Source organism: Cuculus canorus, chromosome 7, assembly GCF_017976375.1.
Source record: "Cuculus canorus isolate bCucCan1 chromosome 7, bCucCan1.pri, whole genome shotgun sequence".
NCBI classification, from domain to species: domain Eukaryota; kingdom Metazoa; phylum Chordata; class Aves; order Cuculiformes; family Cuculidae; genus Cuculus; species Cuculus canorus.
In genome coordinates this window covers 9,613,457-9,639,529 of record NC_071407.1, presented here as the reverse complement: position 1 = coordinate 9,639,529, position 26,073 = coordinate 9,613,457, and the positions used below count along the sequence as shown (strand labels likewise).

Below are 26,073 nucleotides of genomic sequence, written 5' to 3'. Positions count from 1 at the left end.
AAAGAGAGCTGTTTTAGAACCTATCATGCATCCAGAGAAGTCATTAAATGAAATGTAATCATGCTATGTTGGAGAGTTATCTCAACAGATTTCTCAAGCTAAGGGAGTTTAGGTCTAGACCATATGTGGATGGAAAAAAAATCAATAGTATAATCTTGCTGTTGTTTTTTCTTTCATTTTGCTGTACTGATAGTTCTTCATTAGGATGCAGTTTTCACACTAGATGGCTGTGCATAAAATATGTCCAGTCAGTATGTTGCTAGTGGAGTTGTCACAAAGGATGGTAATCAATGAAAGGGAGAGTGGTATAATGAAAGAGGCAGAATTGGTCTTTCATTAAGTGTTTGTTCTAATCCTGTTTGTATTGTGAGGGAGCTGTCACAGCACTGGCTTGTGCCTCAGTTTCTCCTTTCTTTGAGCAGCCATGTGGATTCTAAAATCTGCGTCCCACGGACTGGTTCCGTGGCACTTTTCTGAAAAACAGATTTGTGTATCTCCTGTTACCCCTGTTGCTGTTCAGTCAAGGATGTTATCTGAAACCACATGAGAAAGTTAATGTAGTAATTTGCATGTCCTGCCATCATGTGATCAGGGGAGTAATGCTGTAGTTTAATTCTCCTTAAAAGAATACGTTATCTTGGTGTATCCATCTCATTCCTTATTGTTTATTTCAGGAGATCTGGACATTAATGGCATCCTTGCTCTCACCTGCCTTTTCCTGTTAGGTCTTTTTTTTTTGGCCAGTAAGATTTCCAGGGTGCTGCAGAGTGTTTGAAAGAGCTGGTTTGCTGGGACAGCACAGGAATAGGTGATCTATCAATGCTTCTGGAGAAAACACTGTTTCAAGAACAAATGCCAGCACAGCTATGGAACCACCAGTGGGACTTCAATGCTTTTCTTGCTTTAGATAGATTTTCAACATGATACAGCTCTAGAGCCTGGTTCTGCTGATGGGAAGTCTAGTGAAGCTCCTTCTGCCATCCACGGAAGTAGGCTCCAACAAATTTTCAAATTTCCTGTTAAATGTGGTCTCCCACTAGATGGAGACAGACTATTTTATACATCAGTGGATATACAGACGGTAATCAAACCCACCAGCTGCTGCCTGCTCTTTCCGGGCACCTTGCCAATTTACTGGCAGTATGTTCACTGGGAAGCAGACAGTGACACACTTTGATCGAAAAGCTTGTATGATGATTTTTTTTTGTTGTAATATTATTGTTTTTTGAAAAAAAATTATAAAAGAGATCAAGATGTGTATCTTGATCAAAGGGTACTGCTGTCTGCTTCCCCATCAGCAACTTCTAATTTATAGAAATCAGATTGCGTGGAAAGCAATCAGCAAAGGTTTGAGGTCTTTCTTGTTCTCATTGCCAAGAGATGCTGACAAGTGAGAAAATTAAAATCAGAGAAGGTAACAAAAGTACTAGTGAAACGCTGGTTGAAATATAATTATTTAAAGTTCATAATTTTAATAATTTTAGGGCTGTAAGAAAACTCAGTTAAATGCTCACATTGGCTGTCGTTTGTATTATAAGAGCAACCTAATATCTTTCTCTGGAGGATGTTGCTCTGAGACTAATTTACTGTGGAGAGACGAATATATCTGTTAAGTTACTTGTTGTCATAGAGAAACAACCTGTCTCTGGTTTGGGGGCCAAGTTTTTCAAAGGTATCTCCTGTCAGCTCTGTTTCTTCCACATACAGCTGTGCATCCAGTGTGATTGATTGGGGTCTATACATGATATAATGAACAACTGCAAAGAACACTTAAAGCAGTCAGTCCTGTCAATATGAAGATAGTGTGTGCAGAGGGATTATACTGAAAATTTGTCTGCTATATTCAGTAAGGTCTTTTCTCTTTGGGGTCTCTAATAGGGTCTTTTCTCTTGTCAGCTGTTTGTATTGATTCCTTCTTTAAAAACTATCCTTTATTTTGGAATTTGTTGTCATTTTAGGCTTAAACAACAATTAGCAATTGCAGATATATACATATATGTTTGTATGGCTATATATATATGAATAGTGTCAGCTGGAGAAAGATTGTGTTTTGGTGCATAGCAGAATATTTCTAGCCAACATAAAAACAGAAACCCAGTGTCAGTGTTGAGAATTGCTTCACATTCTACCAAATGTTAAAATCAAAATAAATAATTGTATGACAGGAGGATCTAGGATATGTGACACTTTGTTTGTGTAGATGTGGAGCAAGAGATTATTAGAAGGAAATATCCTGACCTAAATAAGGAGGTGAATAGGGCCCACCTCCAGAAGTCTTCAGAGTGCCATCTTTGATACAATCTTTGGGTTATGAATCTACTGGAAAAGCAATTTAAAATCTTGGTGTGGTGATAAGAGATGCTGTTGAAGCCACACTAGACATTCAGGTGCAGTCTGGTGTGCTTGGCATTTGGGGCCAAAGGGGAGTTTGAGACTAGAATAACGAGTTACAGTTCAGCATCGCACTCTGCTACCAGAGTGGTGAAGATGGATCTGTTCAGCCTCACTGTTTTTCCTCCACGTGCAAGACATTCAACTCTGTTCGCTACTTCCCATCGCTCCTGCTCTCTTCCTCTGCACATTGACCTAGGCTTTTCCCTGCTGAATAAGTCTTTCCTTCCACAGGACCAATTTAATTCCTGTGCCCCCATCCACCTCCCCTTTCTCTCTATTGCCGGCTGATCTTTCCAGCCGTTAGTGATTGTTCTACCTTCTCTTGAACTTCTCTGCTTGGCAGTCCAGACACATTTGATGTTCCTGATAGGCGTTTTCTTCTGAGGGTTAGATTGAAAGACAGCAGCTTCAGAGTAGGCAATGTCATGTTTCTGGGTATAGCTGTGCAGTCTTAATAGAAGGTGCTGCTGTTTGGCCTTGACTCCTTCTAGGTAGTTAGGATGTTGCTAAACATGCTAACATGCCAGGAAAGCTGGCAGGGAAAAGGTACTGCTGAAAGAAATAAATAGATAAATCCTTTTGACATCATTGCTTTGTTTTCTTTACATCAAAAGCTGACCATCACAGACACATTGTCTTTATCTCATCAGACAAACTCGGTGCAAACTTTGTGATGATATTGTCTTTGCTTGTTCTTGTAGAACAGTTTCTCAAAAAAGACAAAACCCCAGGGGAGAAGAAAGCCTATAGTGCAAAACTCAACCCAGTGCCCATCATATTCCCTAAGTCTATAGCAGGCTCTAGGTTTTCCCTTCAAAGTTTGAAGTGAGTGCTCTCAATAATGACTTGTGTTAAAGGTCTGTATCATTGTGAAAACATTCTTTGAGCAAATGGTAGATTTTTGTTGGGTTTGTTGCTTGTATGTTTATTTTCTAAAAGATGAAGTTAGAGTTTATAAGGGATAGGAGTTAAGTGAGTGTTGGATTTGGTTTTTTTTTTTATTTGGGGAGAATTTTTTTGGTAGAAATGCTGTTTCTTCTCATCCTTTGTTTCAACAAATTTTGAAATATCCACATTTGTTTATGTGATTTGTCACGAGCTTCTTAACAAGTCAAAGCAGAATGAGATTTGTGCACTTTTTCACAAGAAACCATTTCATGCCCCAACAGAAATGGAAATTACTCTTCTTCTCAGAAACCTTCCGAGTAGAAGTGGGAGGAGATAATCTGCAAGGAGATGTTACCTTCTCAAAAACAGCCTCACATCATCCAAGGTGTGGTTGGCTTTGGCTGTTTACCAAGAGGAAACTTAGTAGATTTCAAATCACCCACCAAGCCAAGCTATGCTGAAACAAAGCTTTGTTTAACTCTTGCACTCATCAGACTAACCTTGTCCCTATCCACAACCATACATTTACCTAACGTGAATGACAATATTATAAGATAGAGTTAAAACAAATCTCAGCATTTGAGCTGAGATCCAGTATAAACAGATTTATGAGAATGTGCTGTAATAAGGAAAGCCTGTTTATAATGGGATATGAAATTCAAGTGTGATACAAGGAAGTGGTGGTTTCTTTTGACAAGCAGGCTATGGTGAGAGTACTGCAGATTCAAGTTACATAGAAATGCAATTGTAAAGAAATACTGATATATCAGACTATTGTGGAATTTTTTCTGTAATGATCAAATATTCTGGTGCCAAACCAGACTAGTTTCACATAGAGAGGTGACTGACAACTGTAACTCTGAAATTTGAGAGAAAAATTGGCTTACTTCTGCATTCCTGAATTGGAAAATGTATGTTAATAGCTTAATTTTGATGATAAAAACATGAAAAATAAGTCTCTAAAATAGTGTTGAGTCAATTTTCTGATAAAGTAAATTTGTTTTCCCATTTGTGATTAAAATGACCTACAGTAAGATTTCTTTTTTTAACAAGATGTTAATTAAAAATATGGAAATGCATTTAAAAAACATTGCAGTTCACAGTGGAAGAATTACCATAACTGATTTGTTCTCAAAGCCATGCCTGTTTTGAGATGTTTTTAAGATGTCTAAGTTACTGGTTGTTTTTCTGCATGATTGTTTCCAAAGCAAAATGTGATTCCAATAAAAACAGTAATTGAATTTACAGTCCACAGGACAATTTGTTGTTTTAACAGAAACTTACACACTTGGGCAAAGACTTTGTTTTAGGTCTAATAACAAAGAACACAAGCTCTCAAATTTTATGTGACCGTATATCCTGAAAAGTTTTCTAATGCAGCGTATTTAAAAAAAAATCTATATTGCATTTTTTAAATTGTGTGAGCATTTTTTTCCCTCTTAGCTCAGAATCAATATTCTTTAGGTTGTTGTGGTTTTTTTTTTCATGCAACGTTTTAAATGTTAAAGCAGGTTTTTCTGTAGAATCAGCTGGCATGAATCAATATAGACAAGCTTATTCACATCTAATGCACCTGATGACTGCGGATTTTAGAGAGAGCTTGTTCCTTTGTCAGTTGGTGGTGCAGGAATGTACAGAATATGGGGCAGTTGTATGAGGGGTTTGTCCATGACCAGTCTTGCATGGAGAAAATGCTGGTTTCAGAGGAAATGGATAGGAAGGGAAGGCTGTTCAAGAGTGGCAGCGGACAAAGGCAGGAGGTGGGACCTCTGTCCAGCTTGAGGCAGTGATCACACATTTCCGTATCAACAGCAAAAGATTATTTTTCTGCTGTCAGACTTTTACAGCAGGAGCTCCCAATCACTTTTTGAACCCTAGTTTTGGGAATATCTTCTTGGTGCCTCCCTTTCACATACCTTGTACTCGTGTTCAGATAAAGCCTGAAGACTTTGCTTACTGAACTACGAGAAATCTGGTGGGGTAACACACAGCTCCCTAGACACACACCTGGTCTAACTGGTGTGTGCAGAGAGCGAGATGTCCCACATGCTGGAGATGGGCATATCTATGGTAGTATTTTCCTGGCAGTCTTAGGGACAAAGTCTTAGGCAGTCTGACATAAAGCCCTGTGGAACAGTAGTAGTTGGTGAGACATTGGTGCGTCTCGGATGTTACACCTGGAAAAAAAGAGCCCGAGATACTGCCAACAGCCGTTTGACTTTTACTGTATGCACTCAGGGCTGCAGGAGGAATGAGTGGTGCCGTTCAACCCCCTTGAGTTTCTACAGTGGTCCTTTGAATAAAAAAGAGAATATTTCATATTTCTCAGCACCAGGTCAACTGAGGGGCTTGAGTAAGGAACCCAGGTTTCCTACGTTCCCTGCAAAGTCAAAGGGAGAGGTAACAGGCTGTGGTTGCTGTGGTCCAGGACAAGTATATTAAGCAATTTCTAGGTTCTTAATTAATCTTAGTTGCTCTGACTGTCTCTCAGGAGATGCAGTCTTTGCACTCACTACAAGGAGGTTTAGGGGGTTGGCAAAGCCCCTAAAGCAGGTGTGACGAATACCATCCCCTTAAGCAATTTAATTCTTCTAGGCCGTTTTGTTGCCAAAGGCACAGGCTGTCAGGCACATTGATTTTTCTGAGCATATGAGACTATAGCAAGTGTTTATAAAATGTATGAAGCCTCCTTCCAGAAAGAGATACCAAAATGCACCTGGCTAAGTATCCTTTCACATTTTTATCATAATGTTTCCAGCATTCATATCAGAGCTTTCCTGCTTAAATGACTTGAAAAAAGAGATGTACAACAAAGAAATACAAAGCTCTGGCCTGACAAGGTGTGTGCCACCAAAGTATTAGACTAGCTGTTGTGCATTGGGTTCAACAGAGCCTACTTTTATGGTTTTCTAATGTGATCACATGACTAGTTAAAAAACTCCTTATTTTTTTTCCAATATTTGTAGATCCAGCTAGACGGTCGCTGTGAGAAAGACTCTTGTGTTTTGGTTTGGTTTTTTTAGGTGGCATTAGACCCGTGTGGAGTATAACTGTACAGCCAGAATAGGAGCTGCCTGCTCTTTGCTAGTTTGTTGGGTGCCCTTGAAGTGGTGAGGGAGGGGAGTTGGCACTTGAGTCCTGACATACAAGAGTTGCCTTTTCAGGTATTAAAAATAAATCCTTTACCCCTCCTCAAAATCTGTATGCATTGTTTATAAAAGGATTTTGTTAACCTCAACCATTTTAAATGGTGAGACATCCCCAAAAAACCATGAGACTTGCTTAAAAATCATTGTTATTTGGTTCCTTTTGCTTACAGTCTAGTTTTTGAGCTTTTGAGATTTATGTTTTCAATCTCTCCTCTGCAACCATAAGAGCTAGACGCTAACTTTATTTTTAAATGAAAGCTGAGATTCTCTTGTAATCCCATAACTCTCGGAGATTTGGCAATGCTAAACACAATGTGAATTTAGAGTGACCATTCCAAGGTGAATCATTTAATGATGTGTCCTCAGCCTGAAAGCCAACTGGGGAAATTTTTTTTGGATGTCTTTTATTTAGTCTTTCTAAATAATCTGCGAATTGGCAGCAATAATTGGAAGCTTGGTAAAAGCAGAAGTGGATGACTGCAGCCCAGTAAAACTAGTATTGTTTTTTTCTGGTATGTTAGGATATTCTTACAGAAAGTAGGCATTAAGGGCATTCTGCATTAAGATATCTCTGGAGAGTAAGGCTTTGGTTGTTTTTGTAGAAGCACCTTTTTTTACTCAGTCGAGCATTAAAATTGGCAGCAGTTCCTGGAGTAGCAAGAAAATCCTGGTTGTCTCCCTCATATAGTTACTGAAAACAGCGAGAGGATATGTAAAAGCTTTAACTCCAAGGAAAAATATTTATAACTGTGACAGTGTGTTTCCTTACAGTAATTTATGGGCAAAATATAGAAAAGGAGGAACACAAGCTATAAATAATATTCCATATGTAAACATAATGGCAGTAGCAGATTCTTTTTATTTAAAAATTAATATTGATGTTCATTAATATAAATTACCACATTTCAGATGACTCTGATGTCCTTGAGGCCAGATGTCACTGAGTGATTTACAGCTTCCTGGGGGGAGGAGTAGATCCTGTTTTGGCAGTGTAGGCACCAAATTGCTTCAGAAAGCTATTTTGGAGTAGATTAATTACTGATGTATTGTCAACAAAGTTGATTCGCATCTCAGCTCAGAAACACAGAAAACTCTCTTTAAAATGTCTTAACTTGAAATCTGAAATGCGGGAAAAATGGCATAAAGTATGCCTTTGACTTTACTGAACTTTTGCCTTATTCAAGGAATAGCGGCTTGAGAGCTCCTGCCCAGGAACACTCGTGTAGAATTTCCATGCGCATCATTAGCAGCTGGGGAACTCAGTTAAAAGGCCAAGTTTAGTCCCTCATTGATCTTAATCTTACTTTAAAGATTAATACAAATATGTACAGTGAAGGTATCTAGAAGAAGTTCTCTGATCACGCTGCTTTTTTTGCGTGTTTCATAATATCCCTTGGTCACTTGGACCTTGAGTATAGCATTGCTGCAAAATAGGATGGTGAATGTGTACGTAGAGCTATCAGCAACTTCCCAGAAACCTCCTCACCTGTGAGAACACTGGTGAATGATGCCTCAGAAGGCAGGTAGGGTGCACTTGTTGTGTTTGCATATGCTGCCAAGTTAAAGAGCGGGGAAATAAACCCCCCAGCCTGGTTTGAGTCAGTGTGAGACAGTGCATCTCTGTCCATTAGTTATTCATTCAAATTCAACCATACAAACTACAGGCAGCTAACAAACCGTATCTTGTAAATGCCTTTTACTCCAGCAACTGAAATGCAGCGCATTTGTAGGTGTACAGCTGAGCATGCTTAGTATGAATGGCAAACTAATGTAAATCCTGTATCAAATATTTTGTTTCATAGCAAATCTCACATATATATGAGAGAGAAGTCTGAGCAGGTCTCTGGTAGCATAAGGTCCTATGGCATACAATGAGAACTACACAGATTAGATGAATACAGAGAATAACACACAAAGAACACCCTTTTTTGAATGCATCTGTCATTCTTATAAAATCAAATCCATATCCATTGAAAGGCTTTGAAAGATGTTACAAGGCTTTAGAAACGGTCCCTGCTGAACATGGGATATTTTTTCCAATCCTTATAAATAATTATTTTCCTATGTTTGGTAAGATTAGCTACAGAGAATTTATGTTAAGACTCTGTGGAGAGGAGTACAGAATTTCAGATAATATTAAGCTGAAAAGGTGGTTTTAAAATGTTTCTATGATACAAAAGCCTTGTATCAAAGAGGCAAATACACCACCCCTTCGGTCTCTTTTCTCATTTATAAAATAAGTAAGCCTAAACTATAAATTCTAATTTTCAGCAAGTATGTTAGTAAATCCAAACTGACCTTGACCTTAGCTTTGCTAATTTCAGAACTCTGATATTTATTCCCTGAGTAGATTGTTTCCCTTCATGCCACATACATAAATACTGCAAACCTTTCCAATGACTTGAATTAGAGTGTAAGTAAATAGCTGGTTTTAATCTACATAATATTTTGAGAGCAGACATTCTGTGCTATGACTATTAAGATATACCCAGCAGTCATTTGTATAATACTAAACCCTCTTACATGTATTATTAAAAGTAATACTATCAGCCAGGGCTTGTTTTGTGCCACAGAAACTTAAATAATAAAATACTGTGTGGATAAAATCTGCAATAATAGTAACTTAAGCAAAATTAATTTAAGTAACAGATAACATCTGGGGGAAAATGTAATAGTATATTGGTAAGTTATGCAAAGCTAATTTCATAATAACTACCACATCTGTGGAACTCGTTTATTAGAATGCTTTACCAATCTTCTTTCCTGCCATTATTCTGTTTTAGAAGTTTTCCTGTATACTATTTTATTGCCTTTGCTCTGCCTACATTTGTAAAAAGGTAATTTGCTAGCTCTCAACAAGAGAAGTATGTGGGTTTATGTAGAGAACAACATGAGACACTTTTCTACTTACCTCTCTTTATGCACGTTTCTACTGGAAAGAATTCCAGAGAAAAACTATGGCATGGAGCTGTACATTGAGAACAACATTTGGACTCCAGCTCCAGTCCTCAGCTGTGACTACAGCGAGGCTCGAAGCAAGTGGGGTGGGAAAGTAAAGATGGTGTTAGAGGAGCCTGTGGACTGCTCTAACTTGTCCAGGTTCCAGTGGCCTTTTGGCACCCCACCACACCCAGGAATCAATAAGAATATTCCACTTGACGTTTGCTCCCCCTAGTCTCTTGCAAAGCATCCTTTTATCTGCAGCTGACACTGATATGCTCTCTACATTTGTGCAACTGCCTTATGGTTTCTTTGTGTTTGAATTCTCGGGAACCTATTGGACTGTGTTGTGCAGGAAAATATTGCCAATTAATTTTAAGGCGTTATCATTCTTGCCAAACTGTTTCTCACATTTCAACAGTTATATTGATTCAAGAGGACACTTTGAGTAATACATCTGTGTCGCAGTGAATAATGCTCATATAATGACAAATCTTCAGGAATTAAAAAAAGGAGGCTGAATTTTTTAATGTAGGTCAGTGGAAGTAATTCACCATAAATTTTGTCAGACTTCAGAAACTAGCAGCGTTTTTTAAAGCCACTGTAACTGTATAAAACTTGCTGTGTCTCTTTCTCTGTTTTTAAATAGATTTTACTACAGAGCCATTGGTGTTATTAAACATGAGGTTTTGTTCAAAGGAAATACAAAGACTTAATTGTATTTTTTGAAGGAAAGTATTGCATCAGAAGCATTCATTTAAATACGTTTGCTGGCTTCGGGCTCTCACCACAATTCATTTGTTCTAATTTTCCCCTGGACTTGTTAAGAACACAATGTATAGGAAGGAGCAATGCAGAATGGCATTTTTAGGTCACTATATTTTGGCTGTAAACTGTAGTGCTGCTTATAAACTTGTTATTACTAAGCAAAATACTTTATATTCTACATTGAAGTTTCACAGCCTTTTTAAAAAAAAAGAACTTTGGCTGAATGTTGAGACTATTATGGCTCATTAAAGAGACTAGTTCTGCTGTAATTTAGTTATTTCTTAATGATCCAAGAGTTATTATTAGACATGGAACAGATGAGTAAAGAATGGCTCTCTTTAAAAGGGCACAGTGAAATAAAAATATTATTCTAACCAGAGCCTCTGAAAATCTTATCCATGCTACAAAAATGTATTTGATCAGCCAGGAAATGATTTTCAAAACCTGGCCTAGTTTTTTTACATAATTTCATTTTTTTTTTTTTTTTTAGAAATTTGGACTGGAGGTAGCAAATTGAATAATAATTTAATCTAAATAAAGAAAATATGTTGAGTGAATAGTTATTTAACTAATCAGAAAATGTTATTTTAATGAAGCAGAAAGTAATTGTGAATTCTCATCCGATTTAGCTAATATTTTTTAATAAGAAAACATAGGTAAGAAATCAGACAAACTGAAATATTTGCTTTAAAAAAAACAAAACTTCTTTTTACTTTAGGAAGAATAACTTTTACCTCATCTTAAGGCATTTTCATTTTGATGCAAAACCTAAACTTTCCATTTATGTTTGTTTTCCTTTGCTATTCCTTTTGTGAGTTTCTAGGCAGCAAACTGCTTCTATAAAATCCATTTTCCTCCACACTTAAATTCTGGAAATCTTTCTGTCAGCCTTTTGGGTTCATATAAACATGGTCTAACACTGTATACCTTTTTAATGAGCTCACACATGACTGCAAATCTTGATGATCATGACAGAGTCCAGTCATAACTTCTGAAAAGCTTTTAGAACTATAAAAGAGATATTTCATTCCATAAAGTACAATGGTTAGGTCACACTGTATTTTTCAATTTTTGCTATCACTTTTGCAGATGTATAGAACCTTCAATATTTTCAGCATGTTTAACTGTAGCAGGTAAATAAATAAACCAAATATCGAGCTAGCTCTGATTTCAAAGGAATGAAGAAATTAATTTATGGGAGCTGCAATTACCCTGATGTGAATTAATGTAGTTGACTTACACCATCCAAGCACAATCATGTTTGTAATAGCTGACTCAGAGCTGGAACATCTGCCTGGTATTCTTCGTGGGCACTTTCCGTTGCAGAGGCCCCAAACATACCATTTTAGGATTATACCTTGTTCCTTGCTCGTTCAAAAATGCCTTTTGTCACCTGATTTGGCATGTACCTTCTGTCATCCTTTTTTTGTAAAGAGACAGCACAAAACCTTGTCTCTTTAGAGGATCCAGGGCTGCCTTCTGCATTGCTCATGAGAGCCCACACAAGGACAAAGTGCTGCATCCACCTACTCCAGGGGAGGAAAGCTATTTCCTTGTCAGAGCATTCCTGGAGCCACAGTTCACATGCCAGCGGAATTCCAGTGTGGTTCCCATGTTCACAGGAAAGAGTAATGGGAGCAAGTTGATGAAGCAGCAAAACTTGGACCGTTAGCAATTCTTAAACTATAGTCGCCTATTAAAATATTTTTCTTAGGGCCTTATTTGATGCAGTCTCTGCAACTTTACTCCAGCTGACTTCTTTGAAAGAATACCCTAGTGGTCAACTGTGCCCTTGAATTCCAAAATGCAACAAGGTCCCTGTTCAGAAGTGACAAATCTGTATTGGGAAGACTGCGTGTTACGCAAGCTCCGTGTTTTCTAAACTTAATTATCCACACGAGTAAGAAGCTGTAGTGTTATGAAATTATGAAAATCATCTGTTCTTTCCAAGTATTATAAAGAGGGCCTCTTGAGATGCAGCTAGAAATTAAAGCTGATCTATAATCATTTTCAGTACGCTTTCCAGTTCTGAGCACCTGGGTAGTAACAAGAAAGGTATTGTTGTTTGTTGTTTGCCAGCCATTTCATTTCCATTTTAAAAAATCTGCAATGAACCTCTAAGCAGTAATTAAACCTGAATTACTTATTTTTCTTTTTTTGTGTGTGTGTTTATCCTGCCAGTATGTGACTGAACTTGCCCAACTTGCAGTTCCCTCCTTCCCTGCTTTGCTGGAAGAAGGCACACCTTCAGATACCTGTTCGTCACTCATAATATCACCAACAGCTGCAGAGACTGAATCTAAGGTATAGAGTTTTATTCCTTTTTTATTGTTTTTAAAAATAATTTTTCTATGAGTCTCCTGCCACATTTATTTCCATTGGAGCACAGTCACTAATGATATTTATTCCTCAGAATATATCATGTATTCCCTTCTAAGACTGAATTAAGTTGCTTTTAGTACATTAATCAGTCAACTGTAGGACGTTTGACTCGGCGCCTCTGGGCTCTTACCCCAGGTGACTTTATAACCTCAGGATCTGCCTGGTCTGGGTGGTGAAAGAGAGACAGTGGCAGTCTCTGTCAGAGCAGGAGTTCTTAAAAGCAGGCTCCAGATATTGCTGCATGTCTTTGGTCTTGAAGAGCGCAGGAGGATGTTCTGACTCACATATTTCATGGTTGCTGCTAGGGGTCTGATCAAAACGGTTACGTGGAAGAGCCCTGTCCAGAGCCAGAGTCCTTCGAAGCAGATGCTGTGGGTGCTGTCACTGCTAAAGATCAGATGTCTGCAGTGGATGAAATCCCAAATGAAATTATTGGCAACCTTGAGGTACTATTACTAGAAAGTTATTCACTGATTCTGTCTATGGTTAATGAGCTAGCTCAGCCTTAATGAATATAAACTGTGTTCATGCTAAAGCTGGCGAAAAGCACGTGCATATGCTGTGAAAATGTGAATTAGCCCCTATAAATAACTCCTAGTTTAGTCAGCTTCCATGTGATAAGATAAAAAATATTCACTAATATAACAACATATATCTTCAGCATTACTATGTGTTAAGAAACATGGGCTAAATCCTGCTGTCAGTGATGTCAGAGATAAAATTCCTTTTCAGGGGTTCAGGATCAGCTGCTGTGGTGAAGCATATGCAATGTGCACTCCATATAAAGTGTTAGATGCACCTATGTTACATGTTCTTCAGTCGGTAGAAGAATAACACATTTATACCATTTCTAGACTTCATTTTATAGGTGGATAACGGTACAAGAGCTGTCTTAATGGAACAGAACAGGTTTCAGTATGTAGTCCGCAGACTCTGAGGGGTTCATGAGTTCTTTCTATGAGGCTCATGAAAGGGAAGGAAGCTATTGTCAGTGGATTTAAATTTGTTGTAGGATGATCTGCTTCTCTACAGGGAAGTTTACAAATTGAAACATGTGGAAAGCCAGCAGAGTAGATCATTGTCATTTTGTAAACTGCTCCCTAAACACGTGATGTTATTAAAAGCAAACTAGCTAGAACTCAGTTCCACCCAGGAACTGGTGGAAAGTGGTCTTGTTTGCAATAACCACATAGCATTAGGCATTTAAACATTTGATGCAGCACATTGAACGCTGTTGACTGAGCAGCAGTTTATTAAGTATCTAATATTGTCTCAAAATAGTGTGATATTGATAAATTGCCTTCCATGGTTCATGCATGAATGGGGAATATGAATTGGAACAAAGATGCCATCATTAGATCTACCTATTTGATTTCTTATTCTATGGCAATATGTCTTTAGAAAAAAGAAGGAACGTGGCCCATGTTGTTTTATTCCTGTCTACTGGAAAAATGAAATGCCTGTTTTTCATTTGACCTTTATTTCTTTAGCATCATCACTAAGAGCTTTTTTCTTTACCAAAACTACACAGCTTAGAAAAATGCTTTTTTTTTCCCCTTCTTTTGCAACTCTGGTTATACACACAGAAAATAATTTCCTTTCATTTTTTAAAAGTCCTCCACCTCCATCAGCTGATTTCTCTGTTTGTTTACCTCTGAGGTTATCTAATAATTAGAGTTTTTACCTGACACAAGCTCAAAGTCATACCGATTTGTTGTTATGTGTGACCTGTGGTTTCACAATCTGCAGTGTGTCTGACCCCCAGTGATCACACAGCAGCCACAGTGAGTGTGGTGGCAGCTGATTTTCACTGGAGATCGAATCAGAGACAAAGGGGTAACAAAACTGGAGAGGAAAAGGCAGTTGGAGTGGCTGGGAAAGGATTAGCCTGGAGGATCAGTGTTCTGCAGCAAAGCAACATATACGTATAATGTAAAGGTACAGGGACATTAGTTGACATCTGAGGATGGGTTGAATACAGTGAAGGCCATCTCTAAAGAAACAAAGTTGAGATAGAATTTCCAGCTTTTTTGTGCTAATCTGAGCTGCTGAGAACTTTGAAAACATTTCAGCTGTGGCTGTCCATCGATAGGTTGCAGTATGGCACTAGTAGGGATTTCTAGGATTGGCAAATCAAAAAGTTCCTAAAATGGCAAGCTACTGCAAACTTTTCTGGGCCAATCCATTCACTTTATCAGAATTACATTAAGAATGTAACTCTAGGTATTGGATCAGTATATGTGGAGTCTGTAAAACATGTTTTAGCCTGTTCCGGATGTTTGAACAAAACCTTGTGACTCTTGGAAAGGCAGTCACTGCAGTCTTTCCATTTACCATGTATTTTTGCCACAATGAATGATAGTATTGAGGAATATACATAAAGTCCCCATAAGCCCTCAGTATTTGTGGAATTTTTTCCAGTGATACCACATTGACAAATGCTGGAGAATTAAAGATTGCTATGTATTATCACTGCCAAAGATTTCATTAAAATCTATCACTACCCTTATACCTTCCCTACAACTGTTGCATTGTAAATTAAATACTCAGTGTCTACAGCAGCCTGGATTTCCCGAATGAGATACGCGTTCAGAATTGTGTTTGTAATTAAGAAAGACAAGAAACATCACAGAAATATGTTTTTTTATTGTTCATTTTCAGTAATGCTTTCTAATTCTAGCAATGTTTCAATAAAACGTATTACAGTAGAGAACAAACATCTGCAGCAAAGGAAAACAGTGGCAACAACCAAATCCCAAAGCAATTTTTCTGATTTGGTGCTTATTGGTAAAGGCTCTCTGAGATTACAGGCAAATGAGCCTGTCTCCCAAGATGAGGTTCCGTGAGAAATGGCTGTCCCAGATCAGTTCCTGTTCATGGCAGTCAGACCATACATCGGAATCATGCACAGCAATACGATAAAGTGTTATCATGCAAGTACAGGCTGAAACACCGTTATGTCTGCAAAACAGGAAGGTGTATAGGATAATGTCTGTCTTACTGACTACAGTGTGTCAAAACCACAAAGACAATGTGCAGCCTAAGATAGCTCCATCGCAACCACTTTTTTCTTCTGATTTTCTTTACAGGCAGAGATAAATGAAAAGCTGCAAATGCAAGAAGAACCTTATACTTTGTGAACAGAAAAATTAAAAAAATCCTAAATAGCCAGATAAGAAAGGCAATGTTGGATTTAACAGAAATTGAACAGTAGGGGATGGCGTGCACAGAAGACTGGCTCCCTGCCTGACCATAATTATTTTTGTATAAAGGAAAATGGTTCTGTTAACATTTACCTAGAAATAGTTCATCCCAGTTCCTCAAGCTTACTGTGTTCTGCCAGTGTTGTTATTTAGTTTAGACTTAAGTAGATTATAAACAGAAGGATGTGTAATTAAAACACATTGAAGATCAGTTTATTTCTGAATAGATATCCTAGTGTAAAAAAATAAAAATTGCTGTAGTTTCATTTTCTTTCCCTTTTCCAGTTGTGAAATATTTAACAGTTTCTGCTTTACACCTGTGGGTTTTTTCCAAGAAATTTTGCTACAAGTAGAATACGTAGAGAGAAAACATCTTTATGAGGCACTGCAGATATGATAGGGAGAGAATTTAATTAATATGTAATTACACACTTTTCACTGTAGTTATTCATTAGTAATATGTATGGTATTTAATTTTAAATTGTTTCCAAAGCTTTAAAACAAATATAACACGTTACACTTCTTTACTTCTACCATATTAAAACTGCATAAATGAAGAGTTTGCACTTTCACAGTATTCCCAAGAGAGTTCCTTTCGATTTCAGTGGAAATTTTCTGGAATGCATGTAACCTTTCATCTGAGAATGTTTCCATATTTTGTCAGACATTAAACAAATGTTTCAAACTCAAAAGGAATCTAACCAAATGAATGACCTCAGAAGAACCGGTTTAACATCTATATTTCAAAATCACAGTCCGCACTAATTGTTGTGTAACAGAACTCTGTGCCCTGGAAAGCATGTTTACTACAAGTCATGCTTTCAAGCATAAAGGCTGGATTGAATTACACATTTAATGGAATAGTTGAGAAATAGAATGTTTTATTCATTATGATTTCATATTTGTTTCCCATTCAGTAAAAAGGTAGGATTCGTTTCCTTTCACTGCCCCTTTTTTAATGGTGATAATGAAAAAAGTTCATAAGCCCAGTCAAAAACAGAAAATAGCTTGAAATATTTTTCGTACAAGGCCTTGTTTGGCGCTGCGCAGCTGGCAGGGTCTGCTCCCGGCTGGAGCTGCGAGCTGAGGGCACAGCAGGGAGCGGGCATTGCCAACGCAGCCGGGAGCCTTCCAGCAGTGAAAGGTGACATCCGGGATGGGTGCCTGGGTGCCAGTAGCCAGGATGGACTTTTCTGAGTGCACATTGGAGGTGGGCATGGAGCTCTTGTAAAGCAATGATTTGAAATTTTAAGTGGGCAGAGTATTTTACTCAGTTCCGTGCATTGAGATTTTTTTTTTTTTCCCTGATGCGTGATCAGAAATAAGCTTTGCAATGATTCACTTCCAAGTTTTCTTGATTGCGCTTTCCAGTGCTGGCCAGCAAATTAGTGAGAGCTTCCTTTCAGCTATTAAAATCTAACTGTGGTGCTTTGAACATTGAAAGAATTAATGAAGAATTATTAGTTTTACCTTTAAAACAACTTGTTGAAAATTATTCAATTTTTAAAACCGTTAAAATTCCTGGTTATGTTCTTTGTTGTTTTATTGCTTTGAAATACTACTTCTTGTTATCAGAACTCCCTGAAATAAAAATGTCCTTTATTTTGATACGTAAATTCATGTCCCAACGTATTATGCTAATGTCACAAATTTCCCTGGTTTTGAACTCAAAGGTGAGAACAGAACTTCTGAAGAGAGCTGTCCCTATGAAAAAAAGAGGAGTATTTAAGATACTCTTTAGTGAAAATGTGTTATTGGCAATTTAGCATTGTTTAGCACTTCAGAGAAATCTCAAGACTAAAACATTCCTGCTATAGCACTAAGCAGAAAGGGACTATGATTTATGTTAAGAGCAATGCTAAACAAAGGCTTTTGCCCATATCTCTTCCTCCCTCTCCCAGATTTTGTAGAACCTCTGGGAAATTTTAAACTACTTTGAAGATGAGAAATCGTGTATGAACGTCAAGTATTACTGCAATGATTTGTTAGCGTTCAGTCTTAGTACATATGCATAACAGCTGAGGTATTGCAGAAATCCAAAGTGAAGTTCAAATCCCACAAACCATATTTGTAACTATCTTCCTGCTAAACTAAAAATGCTACCAATAAAAATAGCCCGAGGGATTTTTTTGGGAGTGGGAGGGAGGCTGGTTAGAAGGCTGAAGGAGGGAAGATGAGTTGAAGGTAGATACAACGGCTCTAAGCAGAGTGCGTGTTCTGACACAGCATATGAACATCAGATTGAAGAATCCTTTAATGTCTTCTGAATGTTAATATGAAATGCAAAACGTCATCCTTTGGATAGATGGGTAGGAACAAAATGTTCAGATGCAATATGGTGCATTACGAACAGTCTCCATTCTGCGTTCCTGGCTTTTCCATTGGTTTAAATCAGGCTTGCTGTTTCTCAGGTCTCTTGTGTCATGTTGAGTTACTGCTATAGTCATCTCTAAAAATAATTATGCTGTCATTCCTGGGAACAAAAGTTGAAGCTTTAGAATAACAATCTTTGATTTTTTTTATTTTTTTTTTTTGCAACAGTAACGTAGTTCTTTACAATACACATACTTAAAGCAGTTCCTAACGAGTTCCCACCCTACAGAGCTTTCAATTTAAATCAGATAGATCTTCTAGAAAGTAAGGAAAGAGGTGTTAAGTTCTGCCTTGTCTGCCAGAAAAGTGGTTTTCCAGGGGCCAGAGAACACATGAAACACTATATTTTTTCCTATATAAGGTAACATTGATGCTTTTTAGCATCTTCATGGTAAAATCCTGGTCTTCACTAGGATTTTATGAGACAGTGAACAATTAGTAATTATTCTCTTGTAAAAGAACTGCTCTATTTTCAGGCAGTACTTTTCTGCATTATACTGACAGAGTGACGGAAGTTTAGAAGAGATGGAAATCAGTTTTCTAGTAAGAAACTGGCTTGAAAAAGATGTGAAAAGAGACAAAAAGAGAAAACAGGTTTTTACCTGTTTCGTAGTTGATTGCCATGACCTTTCCTTCTCAAGCGTTGCTTCTCCTCTTCTGTGCCAAAACTTGATTTGAATTTGAAAATTACCACATTGTTTTCTTCCTAAAATTGTAACTGGCATTCCTAGAAAATTTGCTTTCCCAGAAAAGCCACTGTGCGTAGGCTTCAAATTCAGCATTTCACAAGTAAGAAAAAGACATTTTCTTCAATAACCTACACTGCCAGCCTGACCACAAAATGTGTGCATTGGTCCTTCTAAATCAGACTCTTAAGCACATCATTTGCTTGACCACCAAAACACATTTATCCAGGTATACATGTTGAATTTATTTAAAAAGACTCCAGAGCATAGGTGTGATCCTATACTGTGCAGAAAAGAGTGCTAGAAGGGAACTTTAGCACGGGTTACGTGCATGGCAAGGCTGGTAACGAATTTGTAGCTAACACCTGTGGATTTCCTGGGGTGAGAAGGGGATGTTTATACTCCTATTAGCACCGGTCAGTTTGGCATCATGTGCAGCAGTGAGAGATACTGCTGGTAACTGGACAATTCACCCTCTCTCCTCTCCCTCTTCCCTCATCTCAGGGCAGTATTATACCTTTCCCTGCCACAATGTGCAGCCACATGGTTCTGTATGCTGGCAGTCTAGGGAGAAGCTGTGTCCAGGTGAAACCTCCTCTACTTCTCTGCTGTGGTTCCCAAGGAAGTGACAGCAGTCACAAAAGACACAGGCAGTGTTGCTTGCCATGAGCAACTCAAAGCTGAATGTAAGCTGAAATGCAGCCCATTTTGTTGTGGCCCTTTGAGTGTGCAGAGCAAGCGTCAGGCTCCAGCAGTTGTGGATTCAGATTACACATATGTGACAAAAAAAGGGGGGAAAAAAATCAAAGTACAGTTGCAGTGACTCATGTAGATGAAAGTCCCATTCAGATGTAGAGCGTTAAACAGAACTTGGAATTAGTAATACTGCAGAAAGAACAGAATGTAAAATATTTCCAGGGTAGAAACCTGACTTTATCCATAGTTGACTTAGTAGCCCACTGCTTTACACCTTGCACTGTCGTTGTTGCAACAAAGACAGCATTAAATGTGAGGTTTATGTTCACGTAGAGTTTTGCACTCACGCTATTGCCTAAGCCTGGTGATAGTTGTGCATATTTTCCATATTTATGCAGCTGATTCAAAGATCAAAAAATGAAAAGGTGAGTTCCTACAAGCACCCCAGCCAGGTTGGGTAGGGGATGCAACTGGGGAGACCTGTGGCCTGGCGGAAGATCATTTTAAGGCTACAAGGAAAAAAAACATAAAAGTTATTCACCTAAGCGAGTATAGTCCTTCTCTGTTCCTGCAAAAAGGCTACTGGAGCTCTATCAGTTTGGGATGTTGATGTGGATGGTGACTCATGGTGGGAACCGCTGCAGGGTGCTCTGAAGCACCTTTTAGATGAGCCAGTTCCTCTAGTGACTGCGAAGAAGACCTTGGGATTTTGGCTCCCTCCACTGAGGTTAGTCTGTATTAATATTTCAAAGTTTTCATTTAGCATTCCTTAACTCTTTCTGAATATGTCTCATACAACACTTCCTTACAATTTTAATCTTTCCTCTTCTAAACTCCAGCTGACACAATTTTCTTGTCTAAACAGTCTATTTATATGATTGCATTGATTATAGTATAGGGAATGTCATATCTGGACAGAGCAGGATCCAAGTGTCCCAGGGTCCTTCCTTTGGCATTGGCCGTGGGAGATGCTTAGGGAAGAGCACAAGAGTGGGACACCCTGAGAATGATCCCCTGCATCAAGGCATATCCTCCCATTGATCAGTGCTTTAGAAATTGCACTGGTCTGCACCCAGACCCAATAGTGGCTTGAAATGAAAGGACATCTCCTCCGTGACTTTGTCTAGCCCTTGTTTGAACTCGGTTGTACTCCTGGCCACCGTACTATTCCATGCTATTAAGTTCCACACTTTAGTTTTGTGTTTTGTGTTGTGTTGTTAAACCTAAACTAACCTCAGCTGGAACAGATACAGGAACTCAGGATTACTCATCTTAGAGGTTGTCAAGGTCCTCAGTTTTACTGGTCTCTTGTTTGTGTTGAGGTGGTGTTAAGTGGTTAACCATAAAGATGGTGACTTTTCATGGACACCAGGAGCTGCTGAGATCCAGGTAGGAGAAAGCACGTGTCATTCTCTGCAAGACTGAGCCTAAATTTCTGGCATCTGCCCTGTTAGTTTGCGTCATTTCTTTTCAATCTAACTTAGATTATAATCTTCCTGAGCAGAGATACATTAATCAATCTTTATCCGTGTGTTAAGGGTCACACGTGGCCCTGCCTGAAGAGAAAGATACTTACAAAAGGAGGAAAAATGACCATCTTTGGTCTGTCAGGCAGACAGCGAATATTTTGCTATTCTAATCATCTGAGTAGCGAGTTTCTTTGGAGCATATAAGTCATGAATTACCATGCAGCTCCAAGAGGAAAAATTTGCCCTTTGATTGTTTTCCAAAGAAATGTTCTCAATTTCTTTTCTGCCAAATTCATATTACAGATCATACTGACAAATTTTCCCAAGCCTTCTTGACCTCCTCCCTGCTTCACAGTAGTAAAAGAAATTTCACTCATCACTAAGAGATGTTGAAGATTGCTAAATTTTGCTGATTTAGGAACTGAGTGAATGAAACAAGCTTACAAGAACTTAGATACCGCATTGCAGAATTCAGTTAGCTCCATTAATAGGAAAAAGGGAACTTGTGATATTTCTACTGTTTCACAATATATTACCAAATTGTCTGCTAAGGCTTTGTTAGGTTGGGGGGTCTGCAGGCGCTGCCCCATGTCAATGCCAGAAGTGTGCATATGGCACCGGGGAGCGCTAATGCGGGGAAGATTCTTTCCACTCCCTAGACCTCTTCCCCCAGCAAATCTGCGATTGTATTTCTTTGAACGAGGTGTTTTATTTTGATTGCAGTTTAGAGTTCTCAACATTTAGTGGCACCAGTTCCTCTGCTACTAATCATTTGTAGACAGCTGAGCGAGCCTGCCAAGCCTCCAGCCTGAGTAAGGATTCCGAGGTTGGTTGTTTTCTGAATGAGCAAGGTAAGAGAGCCACCTTTTTTCTCTACTTCCCTGCTATTCACGGCTACAGTTGTGTGTAATTTCAACACAATTTTGCCACTAAAACCAGTTTTTCATGGGAGTTTTCCTACCAGGCTGTTGGGATAAAGGCAGGATTCAGATTTTGTGTTGGTTTTGCTCTGAGATTATTCCAGCCTATTTTGAAATGTCACATTTCAGCTAACAAATTGCCAGTTCACGCACCTCTGATGCCCCAGAAACCATTTCCAATGACCTACTATAAAAGCAGAACTGATACAGATCTATTGACTGCATTTCAAAGACATACTTCTGGATTACAGGGTTGCAGATGAGACTTTAATTCTGTGGAAATCGGTGGAGAGATGTTCATTTGTTACCAAAGGCTTTTGCCTCGGTTCTTTTTCTTCTCTCCCAGTTTTTTGTGAGCAAGGTAGATATGGGGGCTGATCTATTGAAGTGGTCAAATCAATTATTCAATTGAATTCAATTACTATCAATGCCGATATTTCTATGAAATTGTTACCATATAGGGCTACATGAAGGTATGCCTTTGTTATATATGACAGCTTTTGATACTGTCTTCCAAATATAAATTATGGGGCATATTTTTAAGTCTTTAATCTCAATCTTAGGAACTCCTTATTCAGGCAAAATGCTTCTTGATCTCAATAGGCCTATTTACTTTGGCGTGAATCAATTAGGAGGCTGTCAGGCTTGGACTCTGTCAGCAGCCTGCGATGAGCCAGGTAAAGCCAGGCATGAACCAGTGCTCAGGAACCAGGAGGACCGGGCTGAGCCCGCTGCTCCCCGCACCGCATCATTACCCACAGGCACTGTGTGGTGTAAAGCAGGAGCAGGTGCTCCACGTGCTGGGGAAGTCCTCCAGTCTCAAAGCAGGAATTAGGATCTGCCTGAATATCTCTGCACTGTGCTCCTAATAGGTTAAACATGTATGTGTGTTACGTTATTGAGAAACTGAGTGATTTAGATGGATGCGTATTATTCCTCAACTCTGTGTCAACAATCAAAAATGAGCTTTTGGATTTATTAGCTCCCAATCTTGCACCTATCTTAAATCATTACCATATAATAAGAACTCTATATGGTGCATTGTCAATAAAACCTAATATTGAGAAGATTACTGATCGTCTAGTGCAGATGGAGTGCACTGTAAATGATTTAGAGAATACGTGTCAAACGTTAAAGCTATCTAATACCTTCTAAAGTAGGTTGATACTCATAAACCTAAGATAAACGACCTGTAAAACCACTTAAGAAGAAATAATACTCATTTAATCAGGCTTCCAGTGGAAAGACTGGGTAGGAGAGAAATTCATAAGGAATTATGAAATCTCTTCTAATTCAGTACTTTGTTGTTAGAAAATGTAAACCTACATTTGATAAACAATTTTAGTTACTTGAAAGTGTTGTTGTAATAGCACTAAATTATGACCTCACTGCAAAGAAAGGCAAGACTAAAGGGCATCACTTTCATGGTTTACTGATTTCTCTTTTTTTCCAGATTCAGCACTGTATCACATGGAGATATGAGGGTATTTATTGGAATTACCCTTTTCTAGATCACAGGGATGGGGTGTTGGGTTGGCTTCTGTTAGTGTGGTATGTTTAATGCATTCCCCTGGCAGAAGCGAGACATCATTTATTGGGATAAGCCTGGTTAAAATTATAGTATTGTCATGTAGTTGAGTGGTAATTGTACAAACTTAGTCTATTGAGTCTGCACTGTGATCATGAAGAAAATTCTGTTTCCTTTTCTATCTTTTTTTTTCCCCCAGACCCATTTGAACGGTGGTTAAATGTGGGTAGCAGAAAAGTTAGGTCATGATTTTCACACCAAAGATTTGATTCCTCAGTTCTTGTGCAGACAAAACTTCCATTCTCTTCAACAGGTTTTTGAGGCCAATTGTTAATTCCTGTTCATCTTTTTGGCTTCTTGGCTGCTGAGAGCTCAGCATCACTGCCAGCATTTATTAGAACTTGACGCAGAGCTTTTCTTGAAGTGACTGTAATAGTATATTTAGCCATGGAGAAATCTTTCCAAAGAGGAATGTGCTTTGACTCATGTGACTGTGCTGCTGCTCTTTCGACCCCAGCAGACTTACTCATTTACATAGTGGCAAACAAGATCAGATTCTGGCTTGATGCCTTATTTCACTTGATCCAATAAACGTGCACCTAGCAAATGCATTTTACTTCAATTCACATTTTGTAGGATAAAATGAGTATCCATTCTTTCCTTTTGTTGTGAAAAATAAGGACACTTAAATGCTGCTCTGAGTGGAATTTGTGAAGGAAATGCAAATGCCTCTGATCCATATATAACTCATTTATACTGCAAAAATAACCACGGGATGACAGGATTGTGGTCTGCTTTATTTGCGCTTCTCCTCGCAGAGGGCAAAACATATATGCAAGCATACATATGTTTGCTATGCAATGGCTGTAGTCACATGGAGTTGTACCAGTGGTGTTTGAATTGGTTCTTTTTGTAACAGGGGTGCAACCTCAGCAGCAAATTTCCGTTGGTTGTGAATTTTTGAGATACTGAAATCTTTCCAAAAAAAAGCTTGTTGATTTTCTTTCTACTTTCTCTTCAACTGGCATAAAACTAGAGTCATTTTACTAAAATACCAGTTAAACTGAGCATACATTAAAGAAAGATCATTTCAGAAATCTGTCAGCCTTGGGAACATTGCTTTTCCATTTCTCAAGGACACCTAGGAGTAACTGGGTTTGTGACTCTGAGACAGAGCAGGTGTTGTGTTTGTATGTCGTATGTGCATTCTGTGTGGTGTTTTATTATTAGTTTAAGGAAAATAAAAATCAGGGGCAGCAGCTGGGCTGACTTTTACCAGGTGGTTGGTGGTTAAAGGCACTGTAGTGCCTGGCTGTTGATAGAGAGCAAGGAAAAATTCACACGACTGAGAACTGGAGAAGCCTCTGAGGAATGGAAGCTGAAGCCTTCAGTCACGTAAAATGGCTTTTGAAGGGCAGAATTCCTTGGAGCTGATCAATTTTTATTTCTATGTCAGTGCTTTTGGGGGTTGTTGTGGGGTTTTTTTTTAAGCAAACACTAAGGGATGATAGAAAGAAGATGACCCCAAGTAGCTATTTATTACTTATTTTATGGCAGTCAGACAACACTTATTTTATGGATGAAGGTAACTACCAAACTAGTTTTTTTATGGCGGCTAATTTGTTGACAAGTCTGGGAGATGCGGATGGCTCAGACTAGTTGGAAATGGAAAGCCGTGGATTTGATTAGGTGTCAAGAGTTTGTGTTGTTGAGCTGTAAAGGGCAGCTAAACAAACAAACGGGACTGTGAGGTGCAACCTCGACTTAACGTCAGCTACAAAAGCAGCATCAAGGGGGCCTTAGCGAGGCTTACACCAGCTACAAACCTGCCCCCTCCTCTTCCACGCAATGTATAGGAGAGATCCTCATTCCTCATTTATCAGTAGGCAAATCACACATGCACACTTACTCCTCAGTTATAATTAAATTAAAATCTCACTAATTTAGAAGCATACCTATCGTGTCTTTTTTTCTAGGAAGAAACTATTATTTCTTCTTTATTCTTTTCTGCTTGAATCCCAAGCTATCAATGGCTTTCAAAGAAAAAGGAGTTTTTCTTTAGAAAAAAAAAAGACTATTCAAATTATTCATGATTTATATCAAGAAGGGACCTTTCCTTTTTCAACTAGCAAAAAAGGGAGAGTTTGATCTTCCTCGAAATCATTTGAGAACCTTGTACGTTTCTTTCCAGAACTAAAACTTTCTTACAAAGCTTCAGATATTCAGCAGAATAATGACTATTACATAATTGAAGCTCAATACAATACCATGGGGCTAATAAATGGTCTCCTGGTTCTATAGAAAATGTAACAAATCATAATAGCACTTATTGGGACTAGGCCAGGCACAAACAACAAAGCTGCTTTTGAAAGCAAGTTGTGGCCAGAAATACTCTTGGACTAAAACCATTTTCTTGACTGTCAGGGGGACATTTACTCCCTTTAATTTTCAGCCTAGGTTTTATGTTTATCCTGCAATACTGAATAAAATCAAGCCTGACAGAGCTGCTACTGCAGCTGTTGCAGATGTAAGTGTGAAGAAGGCCATTTAAATGACTCTCTTTCCCTGTTATTTGCAAAGTATGTAGATTAAATTTAAAATGACTTGATACACCCTTATTGTGTATCTTTTAAAGGAAGAAAAAGATACTACTCTATTAAGTGTTTTTTTAACGTTT

At 38.4% G+C, this 26,073-nt stretch overlaps 1 protein-coding gene across 17 annotated transcripts in view; it reads left to right on the top strand.

Annotated features, from left to right (window-relative positions):
• Positions 1-26,073, top strand: part of CABCOCO1 (ciliary associated calcium binding coiled-coil 1) — a 319,312-nt gene that overhangs the window by 277,532 nt on the left and 15,707 nt on the right. For 15 of the 17 annotated variants that reach the window (XR_008450697.1, XR_008450701.1, XR_008450700.1 and 12 more), the window contains 2 exons: positions 12,321-12,443; positions 12,827-12,967. Coding sequence is in view for 4 of the 17 variants with exons in the window: in XM_054071703.1 (XP_053927678.1) it covers positions 12,321-12,443; positions 12,827-12,967 (264 nt within the window). In the remaining 13 variants the exon portion in view is untranslated. Of the gene's footprint in view, positions 1-12,320; positions 12,444-12,826; positions 12,968-15,610; positions 17,744-26,073 lie in introns of those variants that run through there. The other 2 variants (XM_009555352.2, XR_008450703.1) reach the window with 2 other exon arrangements.